The sequence below is a fragment of the Crocodylus siamensis genome, chromosome 13, assembly GCF_052110815.1.
Source record: "Crocodylus siamensis isolate JL-2025a chromosome 13, ASM5211081v1, whole genome shotgun sequence".
In the NCBI taxonomy this organism is placed as follows: Eukaryota; Metazoa; Chordata; order Crocodylia; family Crocodylidae; genus Crocodylus; species Crocodylus siamensis.
In genome coordinates, this window is record NC_143407.1 from 31,907,998 (window position 1) to 31,929,617 (window position 21,620).

General features: G+C 40.8%; 1 protein-coding gene across 6 annotated transcripts in view; it reads left to right on the forward strand.

The window, feature by feature from the left end:
* NF1 (neurofibromin 1) overlaps positions 1-21,620 on the forward strand; it is a 143,516-nt gene that overhangs the window by 101,497 nt on the left and 20,399 nt on the right. For all 6 annotated transcript variants that reach the window (XM_090026303.1, XM_090026305.1, XM_090026307.1 and 3 more), the window contains 19 exons: positions 104-444; positions 1,764-1,966; positions 3,168-3,361; positions 5,513-5,653; positions 5,865-6,144; positions 7,224-7,438; positions 7,657-7,718; positions 7,865-7,979; positions 8,893-8,994; positions 10,687-10,827; positions 11,416-11,542; positions 12,223-12,354; positions 13,948-14,083; positions 14,825-14,982; positions 16,034-16,156; positions 16,846-16,973; positions 18,250-18,350; positions 20,437-20,579; positions 21,532-21,578. In XM_090026303.1, coding sequence (XP_089882429.1) covers positions 104-444; positions 1,764-1,966; positions 3,168-3,361; positions 5,513-5,653; positions 5,865-6,144; positions 7,224-7,438; positions 7,657-7,718; positions 7,865-7,979; positions 8,893-8,994; positions 10,687-10,827; positions 11,416-11,542; positions 12,223-12,354; positions 13,948-14,083; positions 14,825-14,982; positions 16,034-16,156; positions 16,846-16,973; positions 18,250-18,350; positions 20,437-20,579; positions 21,532-21,578 — 2,889 coding nt within the window. The remainder of the gene's footprint in view (positions 1-103; positions 445-1,763; positions 1,967-3,167; positions 3,362-5,512; positions 5,654-5,864; positions 6,145-7,223; positions 7,439-7,656; positions 7,719-7,864; positions 7,980-8,892; positions 8,995-10,686; positions 10,828-11,415; positions 11,543-12,222; positions 12,355-13,947; positions 14,084-14,824; positions 14,983-16,033; positions 16,157-16,845; positions 16,974-18,249; positions 18,351-20,436; positions 20,580-21,531; positions 21,579-21,620) is intronic.

Genomic DNA, 21,620 nt, shown 5'->3' on the forward strand with positions numbered 1-21,620 from the left:
TAGTCATTAAAATTTCAGCCACTTTTCCTCTTTAAAAAGCAATGTCGTAATTGCCGATAAACAACAGGCATTGAATTATAGCCTGCTTTTTCTCTTTTTAAAGGTTGGGTCTACTGCTGTGCAGGTAACATCAGCAGAGCGAACAAGAGTCCTTGGCCAAACAGTGTTTCTGAATGACATTTACTATGCCTCTGAGATTGAGGAAATATGCCTGGTTGATGAGAACCAGTTCACCTTAACGATTGCCAACCAAGGCACACCACTTACCTTCATGCATCAGGAGTGCGAAGCCATCGTTCAGTCCATCATCCACATAAGGACTCGATGGGAGCTGTCGCAACCAGATTCCATTCCGCAGCATACGAAAATCCGTCCTAAGGATGTTCCTGGAACGCTTCTGAATATAGCACTGCTTAATCTGGGAAGCTCAGACCCAAGTTTGCGGTAGAGATCTCTTAAATTCATATGTATTTTGCTGAAAAAGAGGATTTGTTTCTGCTCCTTTACCAAGTGGTTTAAGCAAATGTAACTCCATGAGCATGCAATTTACCCTTTGGTAATAAGATTTTTTTCAAAAGCAAAACCAGTTTTTTGTATAGCTTCAGTTATTGTTTGCTAAGTTTTATTGTTTTTGATGCAAACTTTGTTTCTTTTGTTCCTCCTAAAATGCATTATATTTGCAACTCAGTAGTGGAATAAGCAGTATTACAGCTGGTTGGGAGTTTGTTACTTCTTGCCCAGTTTTCTCTCCATTGGAAGAGGTTGATTCTTCAAGATCAGGATGTTCCATGGAAGGACCCTTATTTTAATGAAGCTACCCTTTGTTGCTGAGTTTCCTATCAGGTTAGCTGCTCAGTAGCTTGGCAGCTTACCTGGTTGGTTAAATAGAGTCTCAGAATGACATCTGTTCAGCAGCCCAGACAGGCGGGGTGGAGCCGAGGCTGTCACAGCTCTGGCTCCCTGTTTGCCTGGAAACCCCCAACTTCCTGAGCTGTGTGGCTCTCAGGCCTCCCAAGATTCAGGGTGGCTTGAGTAGCTCCGAAATGGTTTGAAAAAAGTTAAATGGAATGGCATTTTGAATTTTTCTAAACGCTATTTTGCAATCGCTATTAAGTGCAAAATTCTGATGGTTTTGGTTCTCTCCTAGTATTGCTTTACTCTGCTTATATTTCACTTGTATAAAGTGCACCTGTCTAAAATATAAGCATTTATACTTCACCTATATAAAAAAGGGAGACTTTCCAAGCTACAAAAGAGGCTATAAGGAAGTTATTTAGTATCACAGCTGGAAGAATTATTTGCATTCAGATATTTACATTGATTTTCATATTGGTCTGAAGAACCATTAACAGTTTCTTTCTCTTGGCAGTCATTTTAGAATGCTTCATCTGTCCTTCCTCCCCCCCCCCCCAAAAAAAATATTTTGTGTCATTTTAATTACTTTATCTTAAAATAATGGAACATGGAGCCCTTCAGTGATGCTTTTTAAGTTTATCAGAGAGTGGTGAATGCAAGTGAGAGAGCGCTCATTCATTTTCCCAGATGCTGAAGCCTGTCTCCACGGTGCCCACAGGCTCTGCTAGAGGTTTAAGAGAGACAAAATTAAGTTCAGGATCCAAACACTGATTTTCTTATGTGGTGGAACCAGCCTAAATGTTAATGTTAATACCACTCTCATATTATTTGAATGTAGTTACTATGTACAAAATGTTAAGACTCATAAGAGAGCTACTTTAAAATGTAGTATTTATGTTTTGTTGCAGGTCCGCTGCCTATAATCTTCTGTGTGCCTTAACCTGTACCTTTAATTTAAAGATTGAGGGTCAGTTACTGGAAACTTCAGGTCTCTGTATCCCTGCCAACAACACCCTTTTTATTGTGTCTATTAGTAAAACCCTGGCAGCTAACGAGCCACACCTTACCTTAGAATTTTTGGAAGAGTGCATCTCTGGATTTAGCAAATCTAGTAAGTAATGCTTATTTTGTTTCATGTTAACAGTGAATTCCAAGGAGTTCAAGTTTAACGGGTCTGTTACTGAGTTAATTAAACACTTAAGTTATTGAGTCAGTCCTTTAATGTAGTAGGCTTCAATTACAGGTTCATCCTACAGAAGCTGCAGGTGTTTTAAATTGAGTTTATCCATCCTTTGTGTGTGCTAATCAGCAGGTGAGGAAACGACGTGGAGCCAAGTGTTGTCATGAATCTGCTGTGGTGGAGAAGAAAACAAAGCTGATATGACTGCTTTCTCATGTTGTCTGAAACTGGTCCTCTCCTCTTTAATGGTCTAAGGTTTAAACATTCTTTAAGTTTTTTGATACTGAAATAAAGGTGTACAACTCCACAAGAGATTTTAAAGCACTGAAGCCAGTTAGTGGTTGTTTAGAGCAGGAGTGTCAAATTCACCTGGCCCCACATCCAACATGCGTCAGACCCCAGGGCACGTGGGGCCAGCATGGAGTGTATGCTGCCTGTGATGCTCAGGCTGGACCCAGCTCTGCATGCAGTCCGGTACCAGCCCCGCATGCCACGTACACAACAAGCCCTGGGGCTGGCGTGTGCTGCAAACACTGTGCAGGGCTCCACAGGCCCCATGGCACATGCAGCACAGTGGACTGGCTTGGAGCGTGTGCTGCGTGCAGTGGCTTTCTGACCTGATGTAATCCAGACCAGCCCCGCAGCCAGGGAATGGAGCTAGTCTGGCAGGGCACTCCATGGCACTGGCTTGAGCCCATGCACTGCATATAGTGCCCAGGGCCAGAGTTGGAGTGTGGGTTTGGTTCAGCAGCCCATGGACCAGATCATACAGCTCCATGGACCAAGTGCCTGGTTTAGAGGCGTAAAGTTTTGTTGGAAACACTGTCATGTTTGTTACATTGTGTACAGTGACCATTTTGGTTGGGCCTGTGGTACGTAGTGTTATGAATTCCTCCAAAATATTTGCAGAACAAACCTCACAAAGTCTGAGGTCCATGTTAACGGTAAACGCTTCATTCTGGAAGAACGATGCCCAGAAGACATGGAGGTTTATCTTCTGATCGTATTAATATTCATATTTTAAAGGCATTATCTAAAACTTGAATACTGCTCCTGGCTTGAGGCGTCCTGTGCCTGCATGAGGAAGGGCTCAAAACTGTCTTTTTGGTTATAAAATTAATTTCTATTTTAGGTATTGAACTGAAGCACCTTTGCCTGGAGTACATGACACCCTGGTTATCAAATCTAGTCCGGTTCTGTAAACACAATGATGATGCCAAACGTCAGCGAGTCACTGCGATTCTGGATAAGCTTATAACAATGACAATAAATGAAAAACAGATGTATCCTTCCATTCAAGCGAAGATATGGGGAAGCCTTGGACAGGTGCTGATACTGCAGAAATTCAGTATTGCTGTATTTAACATGAAATTGCCAGTGTTTAATCAGTTGAATAATAGTTGAGCTTTCATATACTTGTAGCCTTTACAGAGACTTAAAGATTAGGAAATACCTTGGATTTTATGTATTATAGTTCTTTAAAACTTCACCTAGGGAATGCAGGGTATTTCAAGGGTGTTACCACAGCAGAGGAATTCAGTGCAACCCTCCAATAATTAGATTTTATACTTGGAAAATGATCTACAAAACGATAAACGTTCTGTATATAGAATCTCATAAAGGGGAGGGGGGCTGTCTTAAATTCAGGGTTGACTTAGACTTAAATAAATACCGTAATTCTCCAAGTTCTACACCCTCCCACTGCTAAAGCAGGGAAAGTAGTGTCTGGGGAAGGTCAAGTGGCCTCCTTGCCTTCTGCCTCCTCCCACTTATTCCTCCTGCAGCCTTCCTGCCCCACCACCACCACTGACACCCCCGCATCCCCACCGCCCCAAAGCCTCTGCCCCTTCCCCCATCCTTCCTGTTAGATGCACTCAGGCTCTGGTCCCTCCTGGAGGACAGCATGTGGAAACTGAGCCCTTGCAGCAGTGTCAGCACTGCTGATTGGCCATGCAGGGGACAGAGTTTCCACATGCTCTGTGCCCTGGAGGGAACCCAGTCGACGCTGGAACCAAGCTACACCTGACAGTAAGGGAGAGAAAGGGAAGAAGCTGCAGAGGACAAGCGGAGTTGGAGGGGGGGAGGCATGTGTCTGCTGTGAATCTGGCTCCGGTCCTGACCTGGGCACAGAGCCAGAGTCAAAGCCACGGCAGCCACCTGCCCCTCTCCCCTGCACTTTGTATGCAAATCGAAGACAAGGGGCTTTTTTCTCCCTTCTGATTTGCGGGAAAGGATCTCATCTTAGATTTAAGTAAATACAGTAAAAATCTTAAGTAGGCCTTAAAAAATCCAATACCACTAATCATTTTTAAACCAGCAGAATTCAGCACTTCCCTTATATTCATAGAAGTATCCAAGGCCATCTCCCAGTCCAAATGGCCATTAGCCCAAGTACCTCTTCTGCCCCAGGACAGAAAAAGGTGGAGCAGAAAAACGTCTCACAGATGTGACATCCAGATAGATCATTTGAGCTAATGGAGGCCTGCTTTGCTCCCCATGAGTATACACACCTGCTTTTCTGCTTGGCTAGCAGTGGCCTTCCTGTTGACAACGTGAACACCTTCTCATTGCTTCTTCACTTCTCCGTTTTCATGCTTTTTTAATTTTCTCACTGAAAAATAAATGATACAACACAGCCTCTCGAAATTCCTTTACAATGTACGGCGTGGAATTGTTGGGCCCCCTCTCCTGTTCGACTCACTCGAACCTCTAAACTCAGTACAGCTTGCAGTCCTAAATCGTGTCGCTACAAGTGCCATTCTTATTATGCCATTTCCAGTATGAAACTTGATTCAGACAAGTGTGAAGAATGTGGAATTAAAAGAGTGAAATCCTGGGTCTTGGGAATTTTATCATTCAGGAAAACCAGGATTTCACTCAGGGAATGGAGTGGATTTTGGATCAGCAATCAGATATTGCATAGGGATGCATTCAATGTTAGTAATTGGTCTGGACAGTTAAAGAGAAACATTTTGGCATTACTTAACCATGTTAAATGTGGGTATAAGTTTTCTCAAAACTTGAATTCAGGCAAGATGCGAATTATGGTGTTGTGGACAGCTAAAGTGGTGCATAGCTACACTTTAAGCCACACTTTGCAGAAATATGATTTTACTTTTTTTAGATAAATTGATATACCTCAAATGCAATTTACATTAGAATCAGTACTTTACTGAACAACGTGGATTAAATGGGAAGGAAGATACAGCAAATGATGTAAACTAATTCCTCTTGCTCTCTGTCTTGCTGATAAGTGCACATACTTAAAACTCATGGCTGTAATGGAATTTGATGGAATTGCTCTTAATTCAGACTTGCAACTATTATTTGAAAGTAGGCATAATCTTTCTTAAGAAATCACTGAAACTGGTGTTCTGATTTGTAGCATATACATATCTTTAAGTATCACTTGTTTAATAGGTGAATTAATACAGACAAATGAAGCTTACTTCTGAATGACACTAATTTCTCCAACAGATAACTGATCTACTTGACGTAGTACTAGACAGTTTCATCAAAACTAGTGCAACAGGGGGCTTAGGATCCATAAAAGCTGAAGTTATGGCAGATACAGCTGTAGCTCTGGCTTCTGGAAATGTGAAGCTGGTTTCAAGCAAAGTGAGTGCTTCCCTTCTTTACTGTCCCCTTAAATCTAGTTAATCTAATAACTGGTCTTTATACCAGGTCTAAGCAACAGCACAACGATACATTTTTTTTTAATGTGTTTTTATCATCCAAATTATACTAAATTTAAATGTAATAGGATTTGACTGAAATTTTGAGCCCTGTTTTTTGCTTCAACTAAAAGAAAATGGTTGCTCCCTTTCAGGTAATTGGAAGGATGTGCAAAATAATCGACAAGACCTGCCTGTCTCCAACTCCTACATTAGAACAACACCTGATGTGGGATGATATTGCCATTCTAGCACGTTACATGCTGATGCTCTCCTTTAACAACTCTCTTGATGTGGCAGCACATCTCCCCTACCTCTTCCATGTAGTTACTTTGTTGGTGGCCACTGGTCCTCTTTCCCTTAGAGCTTCCACCCATGGCCTGGTCATCAACATCATTCATTCTCTGTGCACTTGTTCACAGCTTCACTTCAGTGGTAAGTTCTTACGAGATGTTATTTTACGTTGATTTCTACTTGTTTTAGCAAATGTTTCCCTGAGCTGTCATCTTCCCCTCATTTCTCCAAAGTCATTATGTATGAGGCTGAAGATGGGGTGGAGGTGTTGCATTTTCTCATTATACTGGTAAGGATTAATTCTAGCATAGTATTGGATCATAGATAAAAGCAGGGTTGGTCTACTGTGGGTGCAGTGGAGCATGTGGAAATTACCTGCTGTAACCAAAATCGCTTATGGAAGACCATTGTGAAACTAAAGCATTAGGCAGGATAACTTGCATACTTTTTTTTTTTTCTGCATTTCAGAGATCCCAAGTTAAAAAATCAGAATCATCTAGGTTAAAACTCATTAGGAAGTATGACTTTTGTCATTTCTTATCACACTCGCGCACAGATTTAACATGCGTGTTAAACGGACCCTACTCCTTACTTAATCATACATGCTTATTTGCACTTACGGAGTGCTGTTTAAAGAATCTGAAAGCTCTTTACTGACAGTAAGGGAATAATCTTTGCATGAAGTCAGAGAGATAGCTGATGTCCCTAGTCTACTGGTGGGAGAAGTGAGGCGTGGTGAATTTAAAGACTAGGTATGCAGAAAAAAACTCAGTCTTGCAGCTTCCACTAATTAAATGACTTGGCTTATTGGCCTAAAACAGAATTTGTAAACCTTAATTGGCCTAAACCTGAGTTGCCAGGTACCATCTGCAAATGTATAAGCCAGCTATTTGCACTTTTTTATTTCTTAGAGTACATTTGAGAGAGACTTCAGGTAATCGTCTCCCCAGCTGAAGTGCCCACTGCTCATTTTTCAACATAACTCAGTCTCTGTGACCACCGTTTGAGATGCAGCAGACTTATTTTTCTAGTGGCATAAATGCAGGCCAGTAGCATGGGGGAAAAAATTAAAATGTGCCCAAAAGCACGTGGTGTTATGGAGCTGGGAAGATGGTTCACTTCTAGCTCCTCACAAATAAGCGTTGGTTGTAAAGGTCTTTATAAATACATGGGATAGGATTTTCTGTATTAAATCTAATATATACCAACTTATTCAACAGAGGAGACCAAGCAAGTTTTGAGATTGAGCCTCACCGAGTTCTCGCTGCCCAAATTTTATTTGCTGTTTGGAATCAGCAAAGTGAAATCAGCAGCTGTCATAGCATTCCGATCCAGTTATCGAGATAGGTCGTTCTCTCCTGGTTCCTATGAGAGGGAGACATTTGCACTGACTTCCCTGGAAACAGTTACTGAAGCTTTGCTGGAGATCATGGAGGTATGACTTAAAAAGCAGTAAGATAAGACATTGTGCATAAAAAAGTCATAGTGCTACTTGTGCTATCAGGCTAGTGAGTGTTGTAGGATGGCTAGGTTTTGGAATAAGTACTCATTTAAGAAGCCCTTTTTTGAGAGAAACTACAGGTACATGCTTTAAATTGAAAGGTGCTTTTGATTAATGTTACACATGCTCAAATAGTATTTCTTTTCTTTTAGGCTTGCATGAGAGATATTCCAACGTGCAAGTGGCTGGACCAGTGGACGGAGCTAGCACAGAAGTATGTTAGAGACTGCAAAATAACATAAAACTACCTATTTAGTACTTTAGCAATTCTTGCTTTTTTTTTTTTCTTTTCTACACAGGCTGTTCATTTATTCTGCAAAGAAACTTGTTTAATGTAGCACCCTTCTGTTTTTTGCACAGGTTTGCATTCCAGTATAATCCATCCCTCCAGCCAAGAGCGCTGGTTGTCTTTGGCTGTATCAGTAAACGAGTGTCCCATGGGCAGATAAAACAAATAATCCGAATTCTCAGCAAGGTATAGGATTTTTGTTGTCATCATTTATGTAACTCATAAAGTACTTAATCATTTTAAATTCTTGATTTGGCAGAAATTAAAGTATAGTAAGTTTTTTTAGGATAAAGTCTCGTGCAGAACAAGGAATAGGTGCGTAATAGGAAGTTCTTTTTTTTTTTTTTTTGTAGCCACAGCTTTTATTTGGCCTGGATAAACATAATAGCACTGAATTTTATTTCCTCTGAATAATTTTATCCAATATTGCTACTTGTATGAAAAAATTGCATGCTTGGCTATTTGGTCTCTGTCTGAATTCAGGGCATTGACATGAGTTTGAATTTAGGAGGTCAGTATTTGAATGAATGTGAGGATGCCCTTGTTCAAATACTTAGCTGCATCTGCATCATTAGTGACTTCCTTTTCAAGTAAAGGAAGATATCATTTAACAGATGTTAAAAGCCGATAAAGAGAATTTGAATGAAAAGCTAACTGGAGAAAAGTTTCTCAAAACTATCCAGCTAACTTGAGTAAAGTCATCAGTGATATCAGAGGAGAAAGTAGACTGTTCAGTTGTGGGTGAGTAACAGCAAATATTAGTTGCCCTGGGGTATTTTATTGTTCTCCTGAAGCTCTGAACACTTGAAATTTACTTGAACAGTATCTGAAATAGTAGAAGTGCTCAATCCCACAGATAACATAGCTTCACTGCTCTTTAAATCAACCAAACTGCATCCTGACTTTTTTCTATGCACCATAAAATTGTTTTCAGTGAGACGTATATCACATCTGGTTCATTTTCAGCTCTAAAACTACTTTAGAATTGTTAGAAACATCTCGCAACTGGAAGCTGCATTGAAAAATTGTTTGGCACTTTGGTCTTTGTACTTTTTTGTATAAAACGAGATCTAATTGTGTGTTCTGTTTTTTCTAAAAGGGACTTGAGAGCTGTTTAAAAGGCCCTGATAATTATAACAGCCAGGTTCTAATTGAAGCCACAGTTATAGCACTCACCAAGCTGCAGCCACTTCTTAATAAGGTAATTAACATGGGAGGGCTATAGTGTGTTAAATTTTCTCACAGAAAATGAAGAACATGTTCTTTAAATAAAAACTCTAAGCACGTATCTGGCCTGAAAAATAACTTCATAACTGAGGCTCTCACTGGCAATATTCCTGTTCCTTTACTCTCAAAGTAAGCCAGGTTTAAGGGCAGATACGAAACACTGCTCGTTTGTGTTTGTGAGCTTGTGTGACGTGGAATTACTGCTTAAAGAAGTGGGTACCGTGGTTAACAAATGGTCGTTTCTAATGTCTTTTTTAACAGTCATTAATGACTGTTAATGTCTAACAGACTTTTTTTAACATTCACGTATGTGACTGCTGGCACAGGTCTGCATCAAAGCTTGTAATAAGTATCAGTCTGATATGACTTGAAATGTTTTGGCCATTTGTATACCTCTTTCAAGTTCATGACTTCTTCAGCACACACCGTGCGCATACAGTTATGAATCTCTTTAAAACTTTCCTTTGGAATTGTATTGGCGCACACTGCTTAAAAGGGGATGCATCTGAACATGGGGTGAGCTTCCTAAACCTCGAGATTATTAGAGGTGAATGTAGCTGGATAGAGTTTGTTTTGATTGCAAGTGAGTTTACTAATTAAATTTCCATTCATTAGTATTCCCTCCCCCCCACACACACACCTTGTTTATTTTATATACAAATGCAAGTATTCTCTCTGGTGATTTTCCTCTCTGATATTTCAAGTCCTGCCTTCTTGTAACTTTGTATAAGCAGCATTGTCTGAGCCATCTGGATGACATTTAAGTAGCACTTATAATTAACAGTGGGTTCCAGCATCCACAGTTCTGCCATAGTACATTAGCCTTAGCTTCCTTTCCTAGTGTTGATATATCTTGAATGTCATCCAGATGGACTTAGTAGTAAGAGTTCGTACAAATACAAATGCTAGTAGTACTGTAACGGTAAGAGTTTGTGCTAAAGCCAGTGAAGGTCACATAGGCTTTAAACATTTGGTTCCATTTCATTTCACTTTAATTATCTACTCTGCCTCACTGAAATATGTGCCTAGTGACTTAATCCTAATCCTGCGAGCCCTCTATGCATGCCTCTCCATTCTGAAGGTGGTGTCGTGCAGGGAGGATCTGGATAGAGATCCCCAATATATTTGTCATCAATGAGGAAGACCTATTCTTAATAAGAATGGCTGCGTTTGGGAGTCGTAGAATTTTTGTTGAATGCCACCTTTTTTTACTATGCCTTTCTGATTGGATAGCAAATGACCAGGTTAAATTTGCTGCAGCGCTGTGTGGTCTTTTTACAGAATCTATGTTTGATAACAAAGAGAAATGATTGCTGCCCCGGCTAGTGGAATGCAGTTGCTATATCCGTTTGAAATGTTTGCGATTCAAAGGGAGGGAATGAATGGGAAAGCACTGGTCACGAGAGTGCTTCCAGCTGATTCTGTAGATGTGGGCCTTGGATGTGCAGATGCAGAGAGAATGCTCACAGGGACGCAGTTTATTTTGTCCTCAGACTGGATGTGATTAAAGGGAGACACCACCATCAGACGTCAAAGATAGTTTAATAATGCAGGTCATATCCAAGATTACTGACCTGTATACATCTTTGTCATTTTTGTCACATTCTTCATTTACAGAAACAGATTTGAAATGAAAATCGTGGCAAATTTTTTTCCCCCCCTCTAGGACTCTCCTATGCACAAGGCTCTCTTCTGGGTGGCAATGGCAGTGCTGCAGCTAGATGAAGTTAACCTGTATTCTGCAGGTACAGCACTACTTGAACAGAATCTCCATACCTTAGATAGTCTTCGGGTATTCAATGACAAAGTAAGTGAGCTGTCCCTTATTAAACTCTGACTAACCTTTAATGTTTTGTGCATCTGTAGCTTGGACAGCAGCTGGATCAGATATTGGCTTCCTCACTGAGTGGTGGCATAGCAAGGAGTACTGAAGGGATGCCAAGTACTCTGACTTACAGGAAATCAATTCCCAACATCTATGCAAACCTGCCTGTAATAAGAATCCTCCCATTAATGTTGATTTACATTTGTCCTCAAGTGTCACTGGGGTAAAAAGATATTCATTTAAGATAAAACACATTTTGCTTTCTTTTCCCCTTGTTGCTTAAATAATTCAGCTACTCTTTGACTTGGAGATAGCACACAGCTGCAGCAAATCCTTTCTGACCTCCAGAAGAAGAAAAAAAACTCCCAACTTAAAGGTGAAACAGTATTGCTGAGAATCTCTCTAGACTGGCATCTAGAAATGTTAGTCTTACAGTAAAGGTATCATTTGTGTGTTCCCATGGAAGCTGCTTTTTTTTTTCCTATTATGATGTCTATATTTTTGCCAAGAGTTTAGTAGTATGAGTAATCTGCAATTGAGTGCTTTTGTGCACTACTTTTTTCTTAACAGAGTCCAGAAGAAGTGTTCATGGAAATCAGGAGACCATTGGAATGGCACTGCAAACAGATGGATCATTTTGTAGGACTCAATTTCAACTCTAACTTTAACTTTGCACTAGTGGGGCACCTTCTAAAAGGTAGGACTAGAAAACTTGTACATTGCATGTCACAGTCTAAGTTTACTTAAAAATAAATCTAAGAATAAAGGTGAAATTCTGGCTCTGTTAATTTTTTTTGCAAATGGTTCTCATTCCTGTCAATATAAAAGGACTTCTTCACCTTGCCTGGTGTGAAATGTTCTGGAGAGAAAGCAGAGTTCAAGCTTATAAACAAAAATTATAGTGTTACTTGGAAGCAATTTTTTCCAAATGCTGGACTCACAAAACAGATGCAAAACTGAACGTGCGTTGACTAAAGGAAGCTTTGCAGAAGTGTGAAAGCCAGTTACCAAAGTGCTTTAGGATAAATAATACAAAGTTGATTTATAATAGTACAGTCTAGAAACATGACCGAATATGTGGTTTTGTTCGTTTGTTCTCTTTTGTGCTACTTCCTGTTAAAAACATCTTTTTCATTTTTATTTAGACTCTATTTCAGGCTTCTTTTCTTTCTGGCAGATAGTTACCATGTTAGAGGAATTTAAATAAATATTTAGTTATGTGGGCACACTTTGATTTTTTTTTAATTGAATGCATGATTTCTGCTAGTCTAGTGATTGTTTCCTGTATATATGACATATTTATAAAAGCTTTATAAATAATAGGCATTATCCATTAAATGGTTAATATTTGGTTTCTTCTTAAAATGGTTTTGTTAGGATACAGACATCCTTCTCCTATGATTGTAGCAAGGACAGTAAGGATTTTACACACACTACTCTCTCTGGTTAACAAACACAGGAACTGTGACAAGTTCGAAGTGAATACCCAGAGCGTGGCTTATCTAGCAGGTAAAGAAGAAAACCCTTTTATACTTCATAGTTGCATAGTAGTTTGGGGTCAGAAGGGACCTGAACAGATCATCTAGTCTGACCCCCCACCAGTGGTAAGAGCACACGCTGGGATCACACAACCCCAGACAGGTGTTCGTCCAACCTATTTTTGAATTTACCCAAGGTAGGAGCGAGGACCACCTCCCTAGGAAGTTGGTTCCAGATCCTAGCCACCCTAACAGTGAAATAGTGTCTCCAATCTCTAATCTGAACCTGTTCTCCAGCAGCTTCTGGCCATTGTTCCTCATCACCCCAGGTGCTGCTGGGGGGGAATAGGGCCCTTCCTATTTGCTGCTGATCTCCCCTAATGAATTTGTAGGCAGCCACCAAATCCCCCTCAGCCTCCCCTTGCGGAGGCTGAACAGGTTCGGGTCCCTCAGCCCCTCTTCATAGGGCTTGCCCTGTTGCCCTCCAACCAAGCGGGTGGCCCTCCTCTGAACCCTCTCAAGGCAGGCCACAAACTTCTTAAAGTGCGGTGCCCAGAACTGGACGCAGTACCCCAATTGTGGCCTGACCAGTGTCGCATAGAGGGGGAATATCACCTCTCTGAACTGGCTTGCAATGCATCTTTGGATGCACAACAAGGTGCGGTTGGCTGCGGTCTGGCGTTGGAGGCTCACGTTCATCTTGGAGTCAGTAATGACTCCAAGAACCCTTTCCACCTCTGTGCTGTCAAGGGGGGAGCTCCCCAGCTTGTATGTATGCTGTGGATTCCTTCTCCCCAGGTGCAGCACCCTGCATTTATCTACACTGAAGCCCATCCTATTGCCATCCGCCCATTTTTGTAGTCTGTCTAAATCTAATTGCAACCTAAAGACTTCCAAGGATACTGACTCCACACCATCTCTGGTTAACCTGTTCCAATGCTTAATACCCCACCTAAATTTCCCTTGATGCAGTTTAAAACCATTGTTCCTTATCCGGCACCTTTTGATTACAATAGAATAAGAGTGTTATCTGATCACTCCTTGGTCTTCTCTTCTCCAGACTAAATAATCCCAGTTCTTTCAACCTTTCCTCGTGTTTCTCACACCTTTAATCATCTCTGTTGCTGTCCGCTGGACTCTTTCTAATCTGTCCACATCTTTCTTGAATTATAGTTTCCAAAACTGAACATGGTACTACATGCAAGGCCTTACCAGCTTGGACAGGACAGGAGAATCACTTCCCTTAGGATCATAGGAAAGTAGGGCTGGAAGAGACCTCATGAGATCGTCTAGGCCAATCCCCTGCTCAAAGCAGAATTGTCCTGACTGCACCATCCTAGTCAAGTGTTTGTCCAACCTGCACTTGAAAATTTCCAAGAATCTGCAAAGACTGGGTATTAAAGAGTCACATGGCAATTTTGGACATTCAGAGTAAAAGTACCTTGGTACTTCTCTCAAAGCTCATTAAGAAGGAAAATATTTAGATAAAACGTAATCTGCATTTCTTGGGCTGCTGTGAAAATATAGTATATCTTCTTAAAGTTAAATATCCCTTCCTAGTGCCCCAGCTCTTTAAAATGTTGCTGTCTTTGAAAACTGGCATGCCCTTTCTTCTCGTTCTTAGCTCTGCTGACAGTATCTGAGGAAGTTCGAAGTCGCTGCAGTTTAAAACACAGGAAATCTCTCTTGCTGACAGATGTTTCAATGGAAAATGTTCCTATGGATACATATCCCATACATCACAGTGACACCAGCTATAGGTAAGTTTGTCTCATTTCATTTAAGTTACAGCAAGTACCTAAATTTCAGTCTCTGTTTCAGTAAGGGGTTATTAAAGGAAATGAGTAAAATGTTTAAAATTAGAACCAGCGTTCCCACCGGCAGCTTAGTTTTCAACTGTGCACTTAATGCTTTTACACCCAGGCACTTCTTAAGCTTTATGATCCAGATCTGCAGAGGTGCGTAGATGCCCAACTCCCATAAATTTCAAGTGAATAAGGTTCCTCCTTTGTGAATCAGTGCGCTTTGTGAGAGCCTGGGCTTTGTCCTGACCTTTCTCTCCAGGCCTATACTTCACCCTAATCCTTCATTTTAGGTGTTTTTTGAATCATAATTATTTAATGATAACCTGCGGCTGTCCATCATTGGAATGATCCATGTGTATGTAGCAATATCACTATTGCCTGGGGCAGGGTAGGATGACAGGTCTGCCTGTGGGTTGGACAGCCAACAGAATTTTAATTTAAAAATGAGGTCTAAATCCTGATTGACCAGTGAAAGAGAAAAGTCTGCTAAGTAATTTTCTCATGGGCTAGCTTTTACGTTTTGTTTTCTTTTTCTTTATGTATTATCTTACTGCCTCAGAACGCTATACTTTCAGAACTTTGCAACCAGAGTGGTTGCATTACCTTAACATACAAGCATTTCAGTTGTGAATGGTTTATATTCAAATCTGTTCAGTTCTGGTTTTTTTAAAAAAGACACTTTTTCCACCCTTTCAGGACACTAAAAGAAAATCAACCATGGTCTTCTCCAAAGGGATCAGACAGACATCTTGCTGCCAGTTACCCCACAGCAGGACAGATTAGCCCTCGAACACGAAAATCCATGAGCTTGGATATGGGGCAGCCTTCACAAGCTAACACTAAAAAACTTCTGGGTTAGTAACACTAAATTCCTTGGCTTATCTGCAAACTGAGGTAAAATCTTCATGGGAGATCCAGTAACATGTATTCTGGCGTTGTTAAAAACAGTCGTATCTTTCCCTGTGGGCACATGCCCAACACCTGCAAAATGCCCAATTAAAGATCTTTGTCTAGTCCACTAGAGCTAAGACTCTCCCTTTTGCCAACTTCCACTCCTCTCCTCTGGGTAGGCAGCCAGGAGAAACAGGTCAATCCCAACCTTTTTTAAAAGCATTTTGGAGATTTGTGTTTTATTTTATATTAAAATGGTTGAAATATTGAAGATAGAAACAAAATTTAGTAAGTGCCGTCAGCCTAAAATCTCAGACTTACAGCTCCTTAACTTGTTTGGTTTATAGATGGTCTTAACTGCACAGACACAACAACCAAAAAAAAGTTTTTCTCTGATGGTATACTGCATCAGACCTGTCGTGTTACACGCATCTGGGTGTCAAATTTTTTACCAGATGGCAAGAAAGGAGCAGCACACAACCAACACCTGAGACAACTATCATTCTAAATAAATCGGTTACTAGTATAACCTTGTAGTTAGCCAAGAATTCAAAAGATTTGATGATGGTGCCAAGTTGTTAGTGTTACTGCATCCAGAGCTCATGTTTCCATCAGTGATGATTGACTTCTCCTAGATCATTAGCTTGATTAAGTAAGTTCCCATACTTTCAGGAAGAGGCTTTACTTTTTCTTAAGGACAGAAGGTAGGGTAACAACCTGGTTCTTCAGATGTTATGCCATGTTGTAAGTTGTCGCCTATGAAAGCTCATGCTCCTCTGAATCAGTGTGGTGCTTCCTTGCCCTACCTTCTGCCTGACTTCAGACTAACACAGCTACTCATCTCTCTGTTCCTAATGAAAGGTCTCTGCATCTCAGAGGATGCTAAAACCCACCCCAGCTTCTTCTCATGTATTCTGGGTAGGCTAGTAACTCCTAGATCAGAAAAAAAGAGTGCCCTACTGTCCCAGTGCATATGACTGGTTTTGATTTCATATTGTGGTAACTTGTTTTTAGGTACAAGGAAAAGTTTTGACCACTTGATATCAGACACAAAGGCTCCTAAAAGGCAAGAAATGGAATCTGGAACCACTACACCGCCCAAGATGAGGAGAGTAGCTGAAAATGACTATGAAATTGGTGAGAATGCAAGACTAACATTTTTAGAATGCAGTTATATATAGATGCACACACTGTTCATTGCCGTGAGCCAAGGGTTATTGTAAAATTCAGTACTCATTTACATAGGCTTAACAAAGCAAATACATCTGTCTAACAAAACAAAGCCACTTTGAAAGCTTCCAACTTTCTGAAGCCCTGGCAGTTGACGTTCATCTTGGAAACTCTGAGTAAGAGGCAGCCCTAAATCATAAAATATAACCAAATGAAATCAGATGAACCAGATCATGCCTTCTATATTTTTATAACCTCTGAATATAGGGTTTTACACACACAGCTGTATGGCCTACTGCATACAGCCTCAGAGACACCGGACCTGGGTTCTGTTCTCATCCCTGCCTTTGTTTTGACCTTGTACACGTTGCTTAAGTTCCTTGTACTTGTTTTCCCTTTTTGTGAAACAGATATTTACCTATAGATGAAAAGTGCTGTTTGACAGCTTGGTATTGTTAGAAGGTATTACAGTATGCCTGCCTCAGTAGGAGTTGCGTAATTGTGGGTAATCCAAAGCTGTGTCAAATGAAGTTACGTGGCTGAATTTGAACAAATGGTATATGGTTCTTCCTTATCTCTTTTTGGTTTTCGTTTCCCCCCTACCTCTACCTCGGTCTGCTGTGCTCTAATTTGTCTAAATTTTCTTTTTCCGGCAGAAACCCAGAGAATATCACCACAACAGCACCCACATCTTCGGAAAGTTTCTGTGTCTGAGTCAAATGTCCTCCTAGATGAAGAGGTTCTTACTGATCCAAAAATTCAAGCCTTGCTGCTTACAGTCCTTGTAAGTAGCACAGTTTCTATCTGCTAAACATATTTTTTATGCTTTATGCATATGGTTCACTACAGTTTACTATGTGCTGATTGATCAAAATCTGTCCCTTATGTGTAAGAAGCACACTATTTCGCTATAATGCCAAGATTAGGGATTGAAACCTGTAGATGAAGGGCCGGATCCAGCCTGTAGAGCTGTTTTATCTTGGCCTGTGGAACCAGGGGGCGTTGCCAGCATTCCTGTTGTGCTCTGTCTCCTCTTGCTGCTGACTGTATGTGGTCTCTCAGGCTGCAGCCCAGGACATGTGTAACGCACAGTGGCCCCAGTCCAGCAGTGGTGGTGGCCCCGGTTAAGCGGAAGCAGAGAGAGCAGCTCCAGCCCTCGTTTTGGGCCAGGTGGCAGCTGCAGTTGTGGCTTCATCTCTGGGTTGGGGCTGGAGCCAGAGCTGCAGCAGCTGTTTCCTGGTGCTCAAATCCAAGATGAGACGCTCTTCTCTTCACGCCCCCCATGTTGAATGGGGTGGGAAACCTAGTCTTGGATTGGGGAAGTTATGGTATTCAAGGTTTATGTGTATGCATCTTTTTGCAGTGTCCTACCATTGCTTTACTTGTAGAACACGAGAACCACAAAACAAAATCATGATTCTAATAATAAGGGACTAGAATGGGTGTCTTATTTAAATAAAAAAGTTAAGGAACAAAAATTGCTGGAATTTGATCAAATTGGGTTTTAAACTTGTCTGAGCCTAGTGTCAGGGTTCACCACTTGCTCCACTGCCACCACTTTCCCTGTCACAGTGGGTGGGCACTGGGGACACATTTCAAACGACCCCCCAATAATTAGATTACGTGCATGGCAAATTATAACAATATTCATAATTGTCCATGTATAGAACCTAATTATGGGGGGCTTCTTCAAGATGTTTGCTTAAAATTTTTTATCTCATTGAAACTCTTGCAAGTTTTAATAAATCTCATTTTTAAAATTGGTTGAACAATATTTGTCAAAGTTGTCTCCAAATGAGGTAAACTGTTCACTTGTTTTCAGGAGAACAGGTGTATAATTATGGCAAGCTCTGCTTGTTTTGCCATACGTAGTCATACATATTGAATAATTTGACCCCCAGGTCAAATATCTGTGTGATCATCTGTTGTAATGCTGTTAATGAGAAGGCAGCGCTGCAACATTTAGAATCTTTCTTTTAAAAATTAACTATGAATAGAAGCTCTCTGATTATTTATTTTTTCTTTTTTTCTTCACGCTGCCCCCCTTTGTGTTATTGCAGGCAACCTTAGTAAAGTACACTACAGACGAATTTGACCAGCGAATTCTTTACGAGTATTTAGCAGAAGCCAGTGTTGTCTTCCCAAAGGTCTTTCCAGTTGTGTAAGTATCTAAAACTGGATTTAATATAATATTTTTTACATCTAGCGGCCAAGTTCAAATCCAGCCAAGACCTGTAGGTGCTGAAGGCTGGTCCCTTTTAGTGATCCATGTATTGTAGTATTGTTATCAGAAAAGTATTTTTTGAGTTGTAAACAGCTGATGCTATTGGTACTAATAAGCAGTTTTGGTGATGGTTTCCACAGAGAGACCAAAGGCCAGGGAACTTGAATTATCACCTGTTGCAGTCTTTCACAGTAGTCACTTTTTCACAGTATTGGAGACACGTGCGTTGATGCTGACCATACCTCACAGTTTTCCATTTGAGCTAATGGGCCCTTAGCTTCTTCCAGACTTTACCCCAAGCTTCCAGCATTCAGTGCAGCTATTAGAGACAACCGAGCTGCTAAATTATCTGTATTTGCTACCTAAGAAGTATCCATTTTCATTTAAATTTCAGGGCTTAAGTTTACATAGGCACAGTGCATTAGTCCAGGGGTCTGCAGCATTTTTAGGCAGAGTGCCAAAAGCACCCCAGCCTTGACTTGTAAGTTGTTGGTATGCCAGGGAAAGATGATGGAGCAGCCAAGGGGCCCGATCCTTGTTGTGGTATCACGGCTCTGGCTCCTTCCCTGCCATCTGCCTCAAGGTGTCCATGCACCCACTGCCACCAATAAGCTGGGCCAGAGCTCTGCAGCCCCCAGTGCAGCAGCTTGCAGTGTCCCCACTGCCTGCTGTGAGCAGCCCAGGCTCTGTGCCAAGCAGCAGGGGCCTGCCCAGAGCTTAGGCTGGCTGTGGCAAGCAGCTAGGAGGCTGCAAGCAGCTGCACTGAGGTCTGCGGAGCCCCAGCCTGACTCATTGCTGACTGTGGGTGCGCACTTGCCTCCAGGAGGATGGTCGGGATGCTGCGAGGAACCTGACACTTGTTGTGGCAGCACAGTTCTGAACCTTTGCCTGCCATACACCCGAGAGCATGTGCCAAGCAACATGCCTTTGCGTGCCACACTGGCAAGTGTGCTGGGGGTTGCCAGCGTCTGCATTAGTTAGTTATTACGAAATAAACCATTATACTTTATTGCTTAAGTTATTTTTTTTCCCCCACCCAGCAAGTAAACAATATTTTCAGGTGTTTAAGTCACCTGTCAAAACAAATATTTAAAATATGGGCCAAGTTTAGTTCCTTCTATTTAGTTACACATACAGAGTGTTTACTTAGTGTATTTGATGAGTTAAGACTAGTATCGTTTGTGTGGAACCTGTGACGTTTAGGAGAACCAGTGTAATGTGTGTCTGTTTTCTCAGTTTAACTGTGCATATTCTAGAAAGGACGTTACATCTGCCTGTGTGTGTGTTTCACGAGACAGGTTAAAGGCAAATGAGTTTTACAAGTTGGGGAAATCAGGGCTGTCAGCAATCAGCACCCTGTACTGTCAGAAGTAAGGATGGAGTGAATTGTTCCCTACCCCATAGTGGGAATCCCTCCAGGCTCTGAAAGGGCTGAAGTGGGGAAAGCTTCACTGCTTGTACTAAAACCTGGGCAGCGATAGGTTTTTTTTTTTTGGTGGATGAATCATGGAGTGGAGTTTCCAGCACTAGTTTTTCCATCCTCTGTTATATGCACATATGCTAACTTTACTGTCACTAAAGATGCAAGACATGTTATTGTATGAGATATACACAACAAGTGTGTTAAAGCTGGCATTTTTTTGTGGAGCCTGAGACAGAGTAGCCAGCACCTCTGAAGCTCCTTTGAAAATCGCAGCCTCAAAGCCTGCAGTTTGGGTCATTCATTTGATCAGCATTTTTCAGTTGAAGTTCAAATATTTGTTTTTCTGCATTTTAAAATAATTTGTTAAATGCTAATGAAAGAAAAAAGGGTTACATGGTTTGTTGTCTATGACCAGGATTTTCAGGAATGCCTGCATGACTTACGGGAGCATATCTCAGGGAAAGCCCGAAGAATGGTACTGTGCCCCCTCCATCACTTGGGCACTTTTGAAAATCCCACCACAACAGTTTTGTTAAATGAACCTAGTCCATTATCTAACTTCAATTTAATAGGCAACATTAAAACTGCTGTTTTTTTTAGGCACAATTTATTGGACTCCAAGATCAATACACTTTTGTCGCTGTGCCAAGATCCAAATTTGTTGAATCCAATTCATGGGATAGTTCAGAGTGTTGTCTACCATGAAGAGTCTCCACCTCAATACCAAACTTCTTATCTACAAAGTAAATATTGTTCTACTTTTTCTTTTTTTTTAAACCCCTCTGTACTTATATGTCAGAAAGGTAGTTGGTATTTTACTTTTACAAATACATCTGGTTGAAGACTACTACTGCCTTAGCAAAACAGTTAGACCCAGAATTAGATTTTTTTCCCTTCGTTTCACAGATACAGTTACCAAAAATGTAGTCAGTTGTTTGAAAAACAGTTCACTGTTAAAGGGTTAAAGTAAAAAATGACATTCTGTCAATGTTAAGAGTATTGGGCCAGCCGCGTGTATGAACAGTAAGTGAAATGAACTAAAAATACATTGAAACCCAGTAATCTAGTGGATCCAAATGTATGTTAAAGTTATCATTTTAAAGAGGCTCCATATTTCCATTATCAAGGGTGACTTCAGGCTCTTTGTGCCTAAACTCCTTTTTAAATATGACCTTTAGCCTAAGTCTCAATCATTTAGACTGACTGAAAGTTCATTATTCTTGAAAATGAAGTTTAGGTTTGTCTCCTTGCTCTTTTGCAAATGTTACTCATGCTTAAGACAGAACATGACAGTGTCCCCTTCCAAATATGAGTTTTTGGATTCATCTGTTATACTTGAGATGTATACGTAATAAAAAACCTCAATAGTTTTATAGTTCAGATGTTAAACACATAATTTGGATATTAGATTCTGGAAGGTTTTATTATATTTGCCTCATGGTATTTTATGTCAACACGTAAGCAAGTGAACGATTCTATATATTTCCTAATTTTTTTTCTTGTGGAGTGTGTGTGTGTGTGTGTGTGTGTGTGTGTGTGTGTGTACATGTGAACACTCCATAAGAAACAAATTTGGAAATATTCGAATCAATCACTTGGATTTGCTTACATGTGCATGTGTGCATGCACACACATACGTGTCTGTGTGTGTGTGAAAGGCCTATGCTGCAGTGGTAATGTTATTTGTTGTAACAGGTTTTGGATTTAACGGGTTGTGGAGGTTTGCTGGACCGTTTTCTAAGGTAAGAATGAGAGGGTGAGATCCTGAGCATCTTGCTTTTATT